General features: G+C 39.5%; 1 protein-coding gene across 4 annotated transcripts in view; it reads right to left on the minus strand.

The window, feature by feature from the left end:
- pdxdc1 (pyridoxal-dependent decarboxylase domain containing 1) overlaps nt 1–17,835 on the minus strand; it is a 48,738-nt gene continuing 30,903 nt past the window's right edge. For all 4 annotated transcript variants that reach the window (XM_084926840.1, XM_084926839.1, XM_084926842.1 and 1 more), the window contains 8 exons: nt 14,646–14,751; nt 14,025–14,199; nt 10,078–10,190; nt 9,850–9,971; nt 6,040–6,132; nt 4,790–4,886; nt 4,291–4,389; nt 1–2,563 (listed from right to left, as the gene is read on the minus strand). In XM_084926840.1, the coding sequence (XP_084782966.1) occupies nt 2,292–2,563; nt 4,291–4,389; nt 4,790–4,886; nt 6,040–6,132; nt 9,850–9,971; nt 10,078–10,190; nt 14,025–14,199; nt 14,646–14,751 (1,077 nt within the window). In that variant the 3' untranslated portion in view covers nt 1–2,291. The remainder of the gene's footprint in view (nt 2,564–4,290; nt 4,390–4,789; nt 4,887–6,039; nt 6,133–9,849; nt 9,972–10,077; nt 10,191–14,024; nt 14,200–14,645; nt 14,752–17,835) is intronic.

Genomic DNA, 17,835 nt, shown 5'->3' on the forward strand with positions numbered 1-17,835 from the left:
TTAACATGACTGCTGCGTTTAATGATCAACTCCCAACTGAACAAAGAAAGACTAAAAATCAGACACAGTTAATCAGAAATTACCCGAACCCTGGACATGTGGTGACAGAAGTTACAACAAAAGAATTTCTGTGCTCAAAAACACCAACAAGAACAAACGAAAAATATTCCAAACACATCAAACATCTGGACGGTGATGTAATCACATCAAGTTTTCAAGACTTTTTTCAATATAGAAACTTATTTTTGCATTAGAATTGTAACAAAAAACCCAAAACAAAAACAATAAAGTTAATCTTCATTTCATTTAAATGCAAAGCAGCAGAACAATAATTATCTAAAGTATAAGTGCAATTAGTTTTTAATCTTCATTCCAACCATTCTTTACTCTTTACAGTAAACCTTCCACCAGCACCGGGCTCAAAGCAACTAAGAAAACATCCAGCTAAATTTAGGGTTTTGACTTTTGTACTTGCAGAGGCAAAACCACCGTGTCATGTTTGCCAGTGATTTATGTCGTTTTATATTGGTAGGGTTGAAGATTAGTGTTGTGACATTAGCTAAATTTCTGTTTCAATAAAGCATCAATAGTGCGTCTACCATAAACCTTAGTAAATTATTTTTGTACAATTCATTTAAAAACGTGTCCCCAAAGTAATAGCTGGAAAAATAACCATTTCCTCTCCTGTCACCTAATTTTAATAATAAAATAATAAAACACAAAACCTCTTCATAAATGATTATTTGATGCGCTACTTTAGAGTCAAGGAAAACAATCCATTTTGTAAGTAGTAGAAAATGCATACAGTATGTTCACGTAGCCTGTAAGTAAGAGTAAGACATAAGATACAGGCAACTGGTGAAACTGAAAAAACAAAGCACCCTAACCCCGATTGTCCCTCTGATATAGTACCTACATTTTAAGGATAATATTTTGGAGAGAAGAGTATTCTCCCTCATACAGTGAATACCTGAGGCAAAGCTTCTCTGTGGCAGAAGCTCACTTTTTGCTCAGGTTTCATTATTGTGTAAAAAGTAGTTTTCTAGTGTAGTGTTTACACTTTTGCTTGGCAAGTGAAAGTTTGCTGGTTCAATTCCAGCTGGACACACATATACCCTTTGAGACTGAGTCAGGAAAGGCATCTGGCATAAATCGCTCTGTAGCAACCCCTTGTGGTAAGAGATGAGTACATTTTGTGAATAAAAACGGGAACATCTCACATGTCCCATAATCAGATTCTGCTTCACACAGCTCTGGCTAATGTACACTGTGTTTGTTAATAGGGTAATAGGGTTTCTATAGAAAAGATTGTTTATTGTTGTAAAATTCAACTTGACTCTTACTGTATGTTAATGCGCACATGAATGTTTGAAGGCAATATATCAGTTGGTATTTTACATATGCATATCATGCATATCATTTGCTTCAACCATTCACAGTAAGGGGGTCAAAACTAACTTTAAGCTGCTTGATTTCCAGAGTTCTAATAAATATTTTATTTAAAATCTGAAAAGAAATCTATAATATGGCTGCTCCTCTGCTCTGTAATCCAACACCAGATGAATCAGCTGACAGAAACTCCAGCCCATCCCCCATTTGATAGAAAAATCTACACTAAAACGTTATAATCAACTGACAGGTAGCACCGATGACTGCCTCAGCTGATCATAATTCAATGCACCTACATCTGATGGAAAACATTCAACAGTCATTTTGAATTTGGAAACGAGGAGGCTTGACCTTTGGGAGACGAGAGCTGCCCTATTCTTGTCTGAAAGAAGAGTATCTGCTCAACAGTCCTGGGGTTGTCTTTGCTGTATTTTCTGTTTGTTCTGAACTGTTTGGAATGCTAGCCACAGAGATATTCTCAAATTGCTCCATAATTTTAGAATAAAGCTGTTTTTTGCAGATTGGTGAACCTCTGTCCATGTTTACTTCAGAGAAACTTTGTCAATCTAAGAAGCTCTTTTCATACCCAGTCATGCTACTGAACTGTTGTCTGTTAATTACTGCAGTTGCAAGTTGTCCTGCTTTGTGTCACTTTTCCAGACTTTTGTTGCCCTATCTCAGCTTGAGACACGTTGCTGCCATTACATTTAAAATGAGCTAGCATTTTTCTTAAAATGATATATTCTCAGTTCAAACATTTGACATGTTTTCTGTGTTCTGAGTTTGAGATTTGCAAATCATTGCATTCTGTTTTTATTTACATTTTACACAGTAACTTTTTTTAAAGCATCTTTTAGGCTGGTTGCTCTAAGATGGTTAGAAAACCTGCAGAAACAGTCATCCTATCTTGTGCTCCCTTCTGCCTCTTGGCCTTCAGGGTGCATCTCTTCTGAGGCTTCCAAGTCATCGATCTCAGAAGACGACTTCAGGTTTTTCTCTGGTACCAAATCGCCTGAGGTGTGATGTGGCGTCTCTGGTGTAGGTGGAGAGATCGGCGGGTTGATGCTGCTGCCGATCCCAGTAGGATTTTCCTCCTGGAATGTTGCCTCAGCCTGTGTGCAGCTGGTTTCAGTCGAATCTGTGCTCGCGCCTGCACGTCGAAATAACTTCTGACCTGTGGCACAAGGCAAGTGTGATGTACAACACAAATCAGTACCTGCTGATTTCATGAAAACACTAAACTTGTCAAGATATAAACCTGTAAGCTCTCTAACGATGAAAAGTAGATCTTTCAAAGAGAAGAAGCTATTCTTTAAGAGAGAAATGGACTAAATATGCTGAGACCAAATGCAAAGTACTAATGGGGTCCATGAAATCATGGTCATGTGGATTTACTTTTCGAGGTGAAACTTTCAAAAACTAATGAAAGCATTCAGTGACAAAAATATAAACCAAAATAATAGAAACAACAAAGATTACCATGACATGCAAACTTGTGGGTTTGCTCATCAAAATGCTCTCAGAATGAAAAAGTCATCTTGTATCTATTTTTATCCAGACGGTGCTGTGAAGCTTTCAGCGCCTCTGCTAGATTTCGATCGCTTCCTCAAAGTCCTTTTTCTGACTCTTGTACTTGTGCTTCTGCTATGCTTTCTGGATGTTCTCCACTGTGTCCAAATGGTGACATAGGAGACATGAATTTGTATATCATGTTGGACAAAGCTTGTGATGGTATGGCTGTTTAATGCACTAAGCTGGTGTACAATGCCATGAAGAGGGTAAAACATCCTCTTCTTCTTGCCGCTTGAAAGTCGGTAAAGTGTTCTCCCTCAGACACACCAGTATGTTTATAGACCTCTCTATTTACAGTCTGACACTGAGATGATTTCATGGGAAAACAACCCTGTGAATGTCACAAATAACCAAAAAAAAGGTTTTCCCCTTGTCCTGACAGTTCAATTCAATTCAATTTTATTTATATAGCGCCAAATCACAACAAAAGTCGCCTCAAGGCGCTTCATAGATACAGAGAAAAACCCAACAATCATATGACCCCCTATGAGCAAGCACTTTGGCGACAGTGGGAAGGAAAAACTCCCTTTTAACAGGAAGAAACCTCCGTCAGAACCAGGCTCAGGGAGGGGCAGCCATCTGCTGCGACCAGTTGGGGTGAGAGAAGGAAGACAGGATAAAAGACATGCTGTAAGTGCAGACTGAAACCCAGCTCTGTATGTTTACTCTCTATGCAAGTGGTCAGAAAAGGGTTTCCTGGAATCTGAAAATTGCACCTGACCTGGAAGTAATCCAGATGCACACGCACGCAACCTTGAAATAGAGACGGTCCATATTTAAGTTTTAATAGGCAATGTCTCTAAACTTTGTTACACCTTGTATTAGCAAGAAGACCAATAACACACTGAATCTGTAAAGTAGCTTTGTATGATTGAAAAGAATCATTTTTATCTTACACTGCTAGCTTCACACAGAGGACGAAGCAAGGCCTGGTTTTAGCACCTTCTTCGTTTAAGTGAACTTTCTTCTAAATTACTGCCTCTGCAAACAGACTCGAACATCACAGGGGTGAGGCTCCTGGATCTGAAACGGCCAAATAAAGGTCCCTCTCTTTTTGACTCCGCTAGCTTTGAGAGTGGAAAAAATATAAATAAACTTGCCGTCTAGAGCAGTCTGAAGCTGAACTTTAGTCACACAGTGATGATTTATGCATAGTCAAATAAGGACAAGCAGAACAGGTTACCTTAAACTTGAGCAAGAAAGCTGACATCAGGAAATGATAAGTTAATTATTATGTGGTGGTTAGTGTAGACATATTGCACAAAGTGCTTTTATTGGCGATCTGCTATTACCAGAGCGAGTGTGAGTGAAAGGCAGGAACTATCTTACCTGGCAGTTTCTTTGATGAAGAAATGGGAGTGTCCTGCAGGGATGGCCTGTCAGCTTGGGCTTTGGTGGAGTAAGTCACTTCTGTGGAATCCAGAGAACCTAAAAACACCCAAGTCATTAACCAACTCATGCTCTGTATGTTACACATACTGTAGATTTGCTATATTTAAACTCAATTAGTTTTTATGTGTAATCAGTGACTCAAATACTTGAAGGAACTGGAACAGGAATAACTGTTGACAGAATACATCGATTAAAACAGCAAGTCAAAGAAACGTGGTGGGTGTTAGCAAATTAAATTCAAGCTGTAAAGTTTTTAAAACAGAAAATGTAACTCTCTCAAAAGCTCTTCTTCTAAATTCAGTCTGAAACTAAGAAACATTCAATGAAGAACCTGAGAACAAAGTATTCCACTTTACCTACATAAACATGTGATTGAAACAAGAATAGCTTTGTGGGTTACACAGAATGAGTCTGTCCTAACAGAGAAATGGACTACCTGCTGCAAGACTGAATGTCCGTCCCTTTATGGAGCTTTGGATCGGAGAGAACCAGTTTAACACAGAGCCAACCACAGGAAGCTGTCTCAGCATTCCCTAGAATACACAGCAGGAGTTACAATTCATCATTTCAACACACAACTCAGTCTAGGCACACTCCCATTTATTCATCTGTACTGGAACACACAGTGAAGCAGCGAGCAAATCTTTCAAAAGTGGATACAAGCACCAGAACTTGTGCTTTTCTCTCTGAAGCTATTAATCTGAAGACAAAAAGAAAGTTGCTACTTCCAACACAGAGAACATTTAATTCCAGCCGTTGGATAGAGACTGAATGGAGTTCAGAGCTGATTGTCTTGATTTCTGTTTTTTTTTTTTCCTTTGGAAGGCTCTTGAGAAGTTTTCAAGTAATACTTTTTTTGTTTTAAATAGTAAAACTGCAAAAAAAACTTCTCAACATCACAGGTACAAATTTTAGTGACCATTAAGTTATGTATGGGCAACAAGGGTTGAACTTGACATGTGAAACAAATGCAAATGGGAAATTCAACATCGCTTTCACATTTCTTTAACTGCGTCCATTCCCATGAGTTTAATGGGAATAGTGATTGGGCTTTGTCTCTGTGTACCTGCAAGTTGATGCATCTTTCCAAATGTCAGCGGAGACTTGATATCGGCCACACAGTGTAAAGGAATCCATCACACAGAAACTTGTGGTTTTATTTTAATTGGTTTCCCAGTGAAATAAATGGTACTGATTATCCTGAGGTTCCTGACAAACTTAAAATTGAGATCTTTTTGCCTTATTGGAACAACTGAACAAACACTATTTGTTCCCATCTTTGCAGTTTGGAGTTAAGTGGAATTTACATTTTGATATATAGGTGTTATCACAGTTGATGGATTACCCTTTTACCCCCTTGGTGATGTGGACATTCATGGGAAATGCCTAGAGTAGTAACATGCCCTACACCCATCTTGGTTGAAACAAAAGGCACTGCTTCTACAATGACTTCACTATACCCCTGTTTTCAGATTAATGTAAGCAGTTACACTAACACAGACCGAGAACAGGAGGAGACAAAAAACATCTCTATGTTTGAAGCTTATCATTCATTTCAGACCCTGAAAGTCAGCTTACGCTGGGCTCACCAGTTTTGGTACTTGTATCCACTTGTGAATGAATTAACCTCTGATCTTAAGTTACCTACTCCACTACAAACATGAACACACACACACACACACACACCTCCTCCACGAGTTTCTCCTCATTAGCCTTTTGCAGCTGCAGCTCTGCCTCCAGGATGCCTTTCCTCACCACCTCTGTCATGTTCTGTAGCAACTAAGCAGAAAAGAATCACTGCTTTATAAACGTAAATGTAATTAATGAAGAATCAACCAAACCTGGAGTACAACTCGTACCAGCTATTTTGACATGTTGTTATAAAAGTATTAGCAATAACCATTCATAAATTCCAGATGACAGTTTCCCTAGGCAACAATCTTATTAACTTTGAATGTAGCTCTAACTTAAGTAAATTAATTTTTGAATTCTTGGATATTTATATCATATTTATTTATATCAACTAGGGCTGTTCGATATAACGACATATATCGGATGAGATATAAAAACGTCTATCGTTTGTTTCGTGGTGTCGCAAAATAAACTGTTTACGGCAATATTTTTTTCATCTTTTTGATGGTCACTGTAGTGGCTATATTCATTTTTTAAAGTTCTCTCTTTCTCTTATATTTAATATAACCACACTATGGACGGACAAGCGCCTGTTTTTATGGGTTGTCGTTAGCAACAACGACGGTAACACCACCGCATGTCCGCTTGTTTATTTTCCACATAAACCTTTCACAATAAAGCTCAAGATCCTGTTGAGAATTTTCAAAATAAACGGAATCACGTGAAAAAGTATGCAGAGTATTGACAGATGAGAAGCAAAAAATAAAAAATAAAAAAAAATAAAAATAAAAAGAGTCGTCAAGTGCTAAAAAATAAACCTTAGACTCAAACGTTAGAACAGGCTTTCCCCGCAGCACGCCGTGTAATAAATACTCAAAGAAAACGGCGGCCGTTACAACCTATGTCTAAAAATGTATAGTCTCATGCATCGGTTAAAACACTCGACTCCAGGTACACGACGCCCAGCTGGAAACACTTCACCTACCCCAGATTCACAGAATTTACAGAAAATATTACATTTTTTGTGATTTATATCGTTATCGGACGATAGATGTTTTATATCGGGATATAAGATTTTGGTCATATCGCACAGCCCTAATATCACATCAGCCTAAACTGTCTAGGATAAGGTTGAGCGATATGTAAAATTTTTCCAACTGACATTCATCAGTCCAATAAATGATAGGGTACATTCATGCAGGTGACTTTATGATGGGCGGAGCAATGTAATCATGCACAGACTTATTTGCGTGTTTAGAACACAGAACAAGTCCAAACTAGCTGCCAAAAAAATACAAAGCACCAATTTGGGATTTCTTTGGCTTTAAACCAGATGAAAGAGGTAAACCCAAGGATGTAAGGCGTGTGCCACTTTGGTACAGTTGGATATAAAATTTGACAACGAAAAAAGCCTGCACCTGCTGCATTATATGCACTATTAATATCGATAAAGGGAGATGAAAAATACTGATGAAGAATAGAGATGGAGTGTTGTCAGAACACTGGTTAAGTTTATTAAATTCACTCAGTTAAGTGCTTTCTCATATATGCTAATCTGTGCAGATGGTAAGCGCACACAAGCTAGTTTACCCTCAAAGACCAGAGGTCTATTCACACATGCATGTGCAAAGCCCCAGAAAAAAGCTGCTGGCTTCTCAGTAGTGATGTGCGATACCACTGATTTCCTTTCCGATCCGATACCAAGTAATATTCAGGGTGGTATCGACGATACTGATCCGATACCGATACTTTGTACAAAAATGTATTTTATTTATTGTATCTCAAATTATAGCGTCATAATGATTACAGGACATCAGATTACTTGTTCTTATCACTTAATAATGCAGACTTCATCGTATAGAAATAGAAAAAACTGAAGTTCTGCGCTATTTGAACACCTTGCCTGCCTGCAGCACTAAAGGACTCCATGAGAGACGTCTGTCTCGCCCTAGCAGCACCTGTCCCTCTCCTCCTCTTCAGTTCACCTCAACATACGCTCGTCATATTCTGTGATATGATTTACTGTGAGGTGTTTGACAAGGTTAGTGATGTTGCCACAACCATACATGCCAACCCTCCCGATTTTTCCGGGAGAATACCGAATTTCAGTGCCCCTCCCGAAAATCTCCCGGAGCCACCATTCTCCCGAATTTTTCCCGATTTTCCACCCAGACAACAAAATTGAAAAACCATATTGCAGAATTCATAGCACGGCCCAGCCAATTCCAGTTTCCAACAATGGCTACTACTACTGCAGCTACTTAGTTTTAATATTACTCTTATTTCTCTTTCTGGGTCGCAAAAAACTTTTAACATATTTTCAGGTGAGAATGTAGCTGTGTAAACTTCAAATATCTGAGCCGACTGACACATCGTTTTCAAACCCCCGCGGTCTTTCATTACTCGGGTTAAACATGATATATAAGTCACTTTGATAACTTAAAAATATTATTGTTTGGCTTTTTCAGTGTTTTATTTGTTCGTGAGTAAATCGGTTTGGCTGAGAGTTATTAGATTAGATTAAATTAAATTTAACTTTATTAATCCCTCGGGAGGGTTCCTCCGGGGTTTTCACACAGCTGAATAAACGTCAAACAGAAAATGATTAAACAGAAGAGTTTACGTCAGCGCCCGGTTATATTTTAGATAGCAAGGAGCAGACGGCAGCATTTCACTCCACCGAGGGAGCCTGTGACGTACTACCCGGCTTTCTTTAGACCGCGAAGGCCGGGTCCTCAGGTGGAAGCAGCCTCTGAATTTGGACACCCCCGCTGTTTCTGGGCCGGCCAATAATAACGGTGACATTTAACGTATTTTATCCGATAAATAAACCGTGTAAAATGTATTTATCGCCCCCCAACAGCCCTTTTGAATGTCTCCCTAGTACGGCCACAACACCTCACTCTTGGAGCACTTTTTTGCCACATGTATCGCAAACCACGTCTCAGCTGTTTGTGGAGGTAAAATACGTCCGTACAATTACGCTCAACCATTGTTGTGAGTGCGCACGCCAAGGGGCTGCGAGACATTTATACAGCCGTATTTCGCACATGACTATGAAAGGCGGAAGAGGAAGTAGTTCCTTTGAATGTAGACAATCCAAATGTTATAGTTTCTTTCCACTATGTTCCTGTTAATGATAAACTACAAATTTACTCCAAATTACTAAAATATCGATATTTTAATGTGAGAATCGATTCTAGAACATAAATGACTGGTATCGGAGGAATCGATATTTCAGGATCGATCTGCACATCACTACTTCTCAGCTTGCCCAGCTGAAATCATTGTTAACAGGAGACAGACAAAAGAAGTGCAGCTTTCAGTGACAACAGCCAAGAAGATGGCAGTAATGTAAAGGATGGATGCAAACAGGCGAGGGTTTCGTGAAACCGCTTTCTCAGATGAAAAGCAAGAGATCACTTTATTTCAGTGAATTTGTCACTTTTTAGATTTGTCACTTCATTAAGTCAAGTATCATTAGCCAAATGCTCCTTCAGTTCCCAAAAGCAAACAAGTAGAGAGTTACAACAGAGATAAAAATGGTTCAGATTTTTTCAAATCTATTAAAATCAGTGAACAAAAAGTAATGCAAATAAAAAGATATAACACTGCTATAACTTCAGATATAAAATAAGGCAGAAATATCAGAGATATTTAGATGGTTAGTCAGTTTGTGTTAGTTGACAAACAATAGTGTGCTACCTTATAGCTAGCTGCAGAGCTATGGTTAAGCTAATGTAAACAGATTAGCAGCTTTGCCAACAATATAGCAACAACTGAATCAGAACTGGGAACAAGTTATTAACTGCAAACGCCATCTAAAGATTTTCAAATATTCTGCAAACAGAAAGCAGGACTTACCTTCCCGCTCTCCTCTATGTCCCTGCCCAGGGCAGCTATTGTATCCACCAGGTCTGAAACATCAACATCATCTGTCACCATTCCCACAAAAATGCAGCCCTGCTCTGTCACGAACTCAGGGCCTGAGAAATGAAACAAACAGAAACAGAGGAAAGAACAACAGAAATGGTTAAAATAGTGTTTTGTTTTGTTTTTCCAAAAGCCTCTCAGATAAGTAGAGGTACCCACCAGTGGAAAACAGGATGTCAGTGTCAAGGTCTTGCAGTTTCTTGAGTAGCTCAGTGTTAATTTTCTCCTGCTTCTTCCTGTCCTCATCCATTCCATTAGCCTGCATCTCATACCTGAACATCACAGCATCAATCACATCCACAAGTGTGAAAACTACTGAAAACAAACAGATCTTGTGACAATTTGAGAATACTGCTAAAGACCAAAAGACAAATTAAATATGCAACATTGATAGTTTCTCTTAGAGTGATGATAATTTAACTAATTAAACAGATAAAGGCTTTAGTTATGTGACACTGAGCTTCCTTCCTTCTCATGTCTGCTATGCTAGTGCTATGGAACAACAGCAAATTAAGACATAATAAGATGAAGGAATTTTAATAAATATGGTTGTCTGGCTTCATCCATCGATATCCACTGATCAGTGCAAAGAAATGCCTCACCACAGAGTTCCTTGGGCTCGATGCTCGGCTTTCTGCCTTAATGGCAATAGACCTTAACTGCATACATGTGTCCCTTTCTTTACTAAGTCAGAGTGTGACCAACTTTGGCAGACTGATATCACTGACTTTAATTGATTTTAACATTAGCTATTTGCTTCTTTATCAGTATCGAGATTTGTAACAGCTGATTAAGGACAATTTGAAAATAAAGTGGAAATGGAAGAACACCCCTTATCCATGTCATGAGTGTTGATATTGCATGGTTTTCCCATTGAGGGCACTCTGCAACTTCACTGTTGGCAGAACAGCTCTTTGGACTGGCACAAACACTACAACCAATCTGAGCAGAGTTGGGGGGAGTGTAAAAAAAATAAATAACGGCACACAACAAATGTATTTACTTTGTGTGTCTGAAAGCAAAAAAAGACAATATATCACCAAACATCAGTATTGTATTGGAATGGGTCTTACAAATGCTGTATCAGCCAGTCTCTACAAGTCATTAAATTACGGTTGTGGACTTCAGTCAAGTTCCTACAAGGACTAACAAATCATCTCGGCCGATCGTGGCTCAAGAGTTGGGTGTTCGTCTTGTAATCGGAAGGTTGCCGGTTCGAGCCCTGGCTCGGACAGTTGTGTCCTTGAGCAAGACACTTCACCTACCGCCTACTGGTGTTGGCCAGAGGGGCCAATGGCGCAATATGGCAGCCTCACCTCTGTCAGTCTGCCCCAGGGCAGCTGTGGCTACAACTGTAGCTTGCCTTCACCAGTGTATGAATGTGAGAGTGAATGAATAGTGGAATTGTAAAGCGCTTTGAGGGGTCCTGAAAAGCGCTATATAAATGCAATCCATTATTATTATTATTATTATTATTATTATTATCTCACCTTGTCACTTACTAGTCAGTGGAAACTGATCCATGTATAAAATAACAAACATATGCACTGTCTTGATACAACTAAGATATACAGGGAGTGCAGAATTATTAGGCAAATGAGTATTTTGTCCACATCATCCTCTTCATGCATGTTGTCTTACTCCAAGCTGTATAGGCTCGAAAGCCTACTACCAATTAAGCATATTAGGTGATGTGCATCTCTGTAATGAGAAGGGGTGTGGTCTAATGACATCAACACCCTATATCAGGTGTGCATAATTATTAGGCAACGTCCTTTCCTTTGGCAAAATGGGTCAAAAGAAGGACTTGACAGGCTCAGAAAAGTCAAAAATAGTGAGATATCTTGCAGAGGGATGCAGCAGTCTCAAAATTGCAAAGCTTCTGAAGCGTGATCATCGAACAATCAAGCGTTTCATTCAAAATAGTCAACAGGGTCGCAAGAAGCGTGTGGAAAAACAAAGGCGCAAAATAACTGCCCATGAACTGAGAAAAGTCAAGCGTGCAGCTGCCAAGATGCCACTTGTCACCAGTTTGGCCATATTTCAGAGCTGCAACATCACTGGAGTGCCCAAAAGCACAAGGTGTGCAATACTCAGAGACATGGCCAAGGTAAGAAAGGCTGAAAGACGACCACCACTGAACAAGACACACAAGCTGAAACGTCAAGACTGGGCAAGAAATATCTCAAGACTGATTTTTCTAAGGTTTTATGGACTGATGAAATGAGAGTGAGTCTTGATGGGCCAGATGGATGGGCCCGTGGCTGGATTGGTAAAGGGCAGAGAGCTCCAGTCCGACTCAGACGCCAGCAAGGTGGAGGTGGAGTACTGGTTTGGGCTGGTATCATCAAAGATGAGCTTGTGGGGCCTTTTCGGGTTGAGGATGGAGTCAAGCTCAACTCCCAGTCCTACTGCCAGTTTCTGGAAGACACCTTCTTCAAGCAGTGGTACAGGAAGAAGTCTGCATCCTTCAGGAAAAGCATGATTTTCATGCAGGACAATGCTCCATCACACGCGTCCAAGTACTCCACAGCGTGGCTGGCAAGAAAGGGTATAAAAGAAGAAAAACTAATGACATGGCCTCCTTGTTCACCTGATCTGAACCCCATTGAGAACCTGTGGTCTATCATCAAATGTGAGATTTACAAGGAGGGAAAACAGTACACCTCTCTGAACAGTGTCTGGGAGGCTGTGGTTGCTGCTGCACGCAATGTTGATGGTGAACAGATCAAAACACTGACAGAATCCATGGATGGCAGGCTTTTGAGTGTCCTTGCAAAGAAAGGTGGCTATATTGGTCGCTGATTTGTTTTTGTTTTGTTTTTGAATGTCAGAAATGTATATTTGTGAATGTGGAGATGTTATATTGGTTTCACTGGTAAAAATAAATCATTGAAATGGGTATATATTTGTTTTTTGTTAAGTTGCCTAATAATTATGCACAGTAATAGTCACCTGCACACACAGATATCCCCCTAAAATAGCTAAAACTAAAAACAAACTAAAAACTACTTCCAAAAACATTCAGCTTTGATATTAATGAGTTTTTTGGGTTCATTGAGAACATGGTTGTTGTTCAATAATAAAATTATTCCTCAAAAATACAACTTGCCTAATAATTCTGCACTCCCTGTACAGGCTGTGAAAACGTTTTTCCAGATTTCTTATTTTTTGTGTATTTGTCATACTTACATGTTTCAGATCAATAAAAAGATGTTCATATCAAACAATGATAACTTGAGTTAATACAAAATACAGTTTTTAAATGATGGTTTCAATTATTAAACAAAAGAATCCAAATCTACTTGGCCTTCTGTGAAAAAATAACTGCCTCCTCAACCTGATAACTGGTTGTCAGGTTTTTGACGTCCTGGATAAGTCGTCGATGCGCTCGTGGGATGATTCGCACGATGTGTTGTTATTTTGAGATTTTAGTCTTTTTACACAGGGCAAGGGCCAATAAAGGAAATCATCATTTAAAAACAATATTTTGTATTTACTCAGGTTATCTTTCTCTAATATAATCATTTAAATATATTATATTTAAGTGCTTTTTATATAGCACTGAATCATTTTACGTCTTTGTTTTGATCCTTTACATTACCCATTTCCAAAATAAAATGTATACACTTATATATTATAAATAATAATGTAGTATCGGCTTGTCAATACCCAATCCATGCAGGACACTCATGTGCAGAAAGGGCTTCCTACTTTCCATTACAGTAAAAAGACTGTGCTATATATGCCAATGATTTTATTCTGTATAATGGCTTGTGCATCCAATTGCAACAATTTCTAGATGGCAAGATTTGTAAAAGAAAACACACACACACACACACACAGGCGCACACAAGCAATTACTATAAGAAATCAACTTAAACAGATAAACAGAAACAAAAAATTGTCTACATTTCTTCAAATTTATATTAATGTGAACATGATATAAGGTGCAGGTAACAACAGTACAGTACTTCAAATCCAAAACTAATGAAGTTTCCAGTACAGTTCAGACAAAGACACTATTATTACTACTACTATTAATTAATAAATATGCAAATAACATATTTAGTAAAGAACTTCATGTAAGCTGCATGCACCCTTACCGGACAACTCCCAGTCCAGGCCAGGCGAACTCGTTTATGTATCTGAGTGAGGGTGAACGTTTGTGTGTTTCCTCTCTGAAGTCTTCTCTGAGGGACATTGTGGAGCTCATTATAAATACCAGCTCTGTCATTTTCTCCACAATGGACTCAACATCCTCTTCCCGGGTCCCCAGAACTGGAAGGGAATGAGAAGTGAGAGTTGCATGTCTCCTAACTACTCAGGTGGTAGTTATCTGCTGATCGAACAGTCAGTGAATCGAGCCCTACCCGATAAAAAGTGTTTAGGCATAGATAAAAGCATTGCATAAATATGTATTGTGTGTCACATGTTATGCTGCATGTGACATCATTCATCATGACCGGTTTGGTGGTGGGTCGGTGATGATCTGGGGAGGCACAGACTTCTACTGGATAGCAACGGCAGCCTGAACACCAACTATTACTATTGAAATGTCCTTTTCATCAAATGATGTGGCATCCCTGGTACCCAGCCTGCATTTCCCCCCCCACTGAGATCTGATGCGCTCTCTAATTGTTCTCCCCCCCGCCTTTCCTTATTGAAGTGTATATTGTATATAAGTAAGAGCAGAATGTTGTGACGTGAACACGAGTTCATGTTACCTGCAGCTGTCAGGAGGGGACTGAAGCGTATGCAGGTGGCCTCGTCTTCAAGCTCCACCACATCTATTCCACTGGTGGGAACAAGTTCAGCCAGCTCTTCACCCAGCTACCCCAACAGAAAAAAAAAAATAGAAACAAAATACATATATATAATTCAGTTTGCTGAAGAAACAAAAAGGACAAGGGACCTTTGGGAAAAGGTTCAGTTTAGACAAGTTCACAATTTAAACAATGTAAACTGGTACAAAGACAAAATATCAAATGTAGAAATTGAAAAATCTTTTTCTTTTAAAAAAATGTTGCTAGACAATATTGCATATAAAACAAAAAATGGCTGCAGCTCTAAAATTAGAAACATCCTGTCTCAGAGTGATGCTGAAAAACTAGTTCATGCATTTATTACTTCTAGGCTAGACTACTGTAATTCATTATTACTGGGCTGTCCTAAGCTAAACCCTTGAAAAGCCTTCAAAATGCTGCTGTACTGTCAGGGACTAGAAACAGAGAGCAGATTTCACCCATTTTGGCTGCTGGCTGAAAGTGAAGGTGGTTCTTGGGGTATATAAAAGTAGATTGGTTTTTTTTCAGGACCCTCTTCTGTGGAACCAGCTCCCAGTTTGGATTTAGGAGACCATGTTTACTTTTAAGATTAGGCTTAAACTGTTTGTTCTTGATAAAGCTTATAGTTAGTGCTGGATCAGGTGGCCATGTATCCTCACTTATTTATGCTCCAACAGACTTAGGCTGCTGGGGACTTCCTGTGTCGCAGCAGATAGCTGTCCCTCCCTGAGCCTGGCTCTGCTTGGGATTTCATACTGTTAAAATCCAGTTTTTTCATTCCCAGTGTCAACAAGTGTTTGCCAATAGGGGCTCTTCTCACTTTTGGGGTTTTCTCTGTACTATTGTAAGGTCTTTACATTGCGATATAAAGCACCTTCAGGCGACTGTTGCCTGGTCTTATCAGTTTTAACTGTAAAAATCACAAAAGATCGTGAGTAACTTGATCCTTGGCATCACTGATGGTATAAATACATTATAATAGTGTGTCAGGCATTTTTTGGCATGCTTTGATTACTAATGTGAGGCACAGTTGTGCCGTGTCCTCAAATCTCTCAGTGACCTTTCTGTGTGGAGTCGTGCGTTTCCTCTGTGCCTCCACAGGTTCCTTTGGCTTCCGTCCACCAGAGGTGGGAATTAACAAAGTACAAATACTTTGTTACTGTACTTAAGTAAAGTTTTCAGGTATCTGTACTTACATGAGTATTTTTTTTCTGACCACATTTTACTTTTGCTCCCTACATTTTTAAACAAATATCAGTACTTTCCACTCCGTAAAACAGACTCATTACTTTTGGTTTGACACATTTTAGGGGAGTTCTTTTTTTTTGCCACACACCGGAACGACCTCTGGTGTCCATACATTGAGGTTGTGGTACTTTGGCATCTAGCGAGTCCTACTGAAGAGGAATGAGCATAAAGGTAATGACTTTTCTTTAAGTGTCAGATCATTTCAAATGCAATTTCTCTACAGCTCAACAAACATCAGCAAACGCACAAACTGTTTGTGTGCAGTTTGTCTGTGTTGCTAGCTAAAGGTCCAGCTGCTGTATTTCACAGGGAGAGAAAAGAAAGAGTCAACTTCACTCAGATAAGAAAGACGGGACAGGAGAGAGCTTAGATTTAAAGGTAAGGCCTGCTCAGTGGGATTTGATAAACAGCAATTTTAAAGCTTACATGTGTGATGTTTACAGATATTTTATTTTGAAAAGGTCGAATGTAAGGTGGAAGGAAGTTAGTAGAAGAAAGAACGAAAAAACGTTAAAGGAACAAGTTAGCGCTGCAGACTGTATTGCTGCTGCAAGCCTGAGAATTAAAGAATGGAGCTGAGAAATACTGAAGGTACATTGGCGATGAGAGTAAAGGCTACAACCAAAGCAAGACGAAGGAATTTGCCCTACCGGAGCTTAGGAGACACAAGCATGGCTGCACACGCTTCTCCACTTCCACCCTTCAACACAGAGACCGACCTCGGTTCCGTCGGACCTCGGTGGACGAAATGGCTTCAGAGGTTTGAAAACTACACCACAGCAATGAATATTACTGGAGACGCAAGTTTAAGAGAATTATTGCTGCATGTGGCTGGTGAAAAAGTGCATGACGTTTACGACACTTTGGCAACAGATAGTGACAAGTACGCAGATACAAAACAGAAACTGTCGGTATACTTTGCACCCAAGAAAAACGTGCAGTATCAGATTTATCTATTCAGGAAAATGGTGCAGGAATCAGGTGAAACGTTGGACAACTATCACACCAGGCTGAGGATTTTAGTCAAAAACTGTGAGTTTGCAGACATGACTGCAGAGATTAAAACACAAATTATCCAAAGCTGTACATCATCACAGCTGCGTAGAAAAGCACTCAGAGAACCTGATTTAATGCTGGATGATCTATTAAATCATGGCCATGCATGTGAGTTGTCTGAATTGCAAGCTACAAGCTGACAAGACGGCTGCAGTTAACAAAGTACAGCACAAAACAGGACGTGACACCACAGCTAGAAACAAATGGACACCCTCATGGCAGCCAAATAACCGCTGTCGAAACTGTGGAGGCAGGTATCCTCATGAGCAAGGCTGCCCAGCTAAAGACAAAATCTGTAATGCTTGTGGCAAATTCAAAGCAATGTCGCTCAAAGAGAAAAGAGACACATTGTGGAAAGAAGTATAAGAAAAACCTGCCACAGCAAACTGTTCATCAAGTAACAGATAGCGCTGCACATGTGGAGACAGGGCACATTTCCAGCAGTGATGACACTTATGTATATGTGGTGAACACAGCGCAACATCCTAAACTCCCACACACTGAAGTCAGAGTAATGGGCACCCAGATAATCGACTCTGGGGCCACTGCTAACTGCTTAACTGAAGCCACCTACAACAAACTCACACCACGTCCTACGTTAACATCTACAGACATCAAGATTTACCCATACCACTCATCTACGTCTCTCCCTGTGTGTGATGCGTTCAGGTGCAGTGTGGAAAAACAAGACAAAACAGTTAAGTGCTCCTTCTTTGTCATTAAAGGAGAAGGTTTCAATATTTTAAGTTTTGAAACATCAAAAGACTTAGGACTCCTTCATATTGTCACTGCAGTCTCTTCTCAGTCTCAATGTTCTGTTGCACAC

Source organism: Perissodus microlepis, chromosome 4 (assembly GCF_051167445.1).
Source record: "Perissodus microlepis isolate ML-2025 ecotype Zambia chromosome 4, ASM5116744v1, whole genome shotgun sequence".
Lineage (NCBI taxonomy): Eukaryota > Metazoa > Chordata > Actinopteri > Cichliformes > Cichlidae > Perissodus > Perissodus microlepis.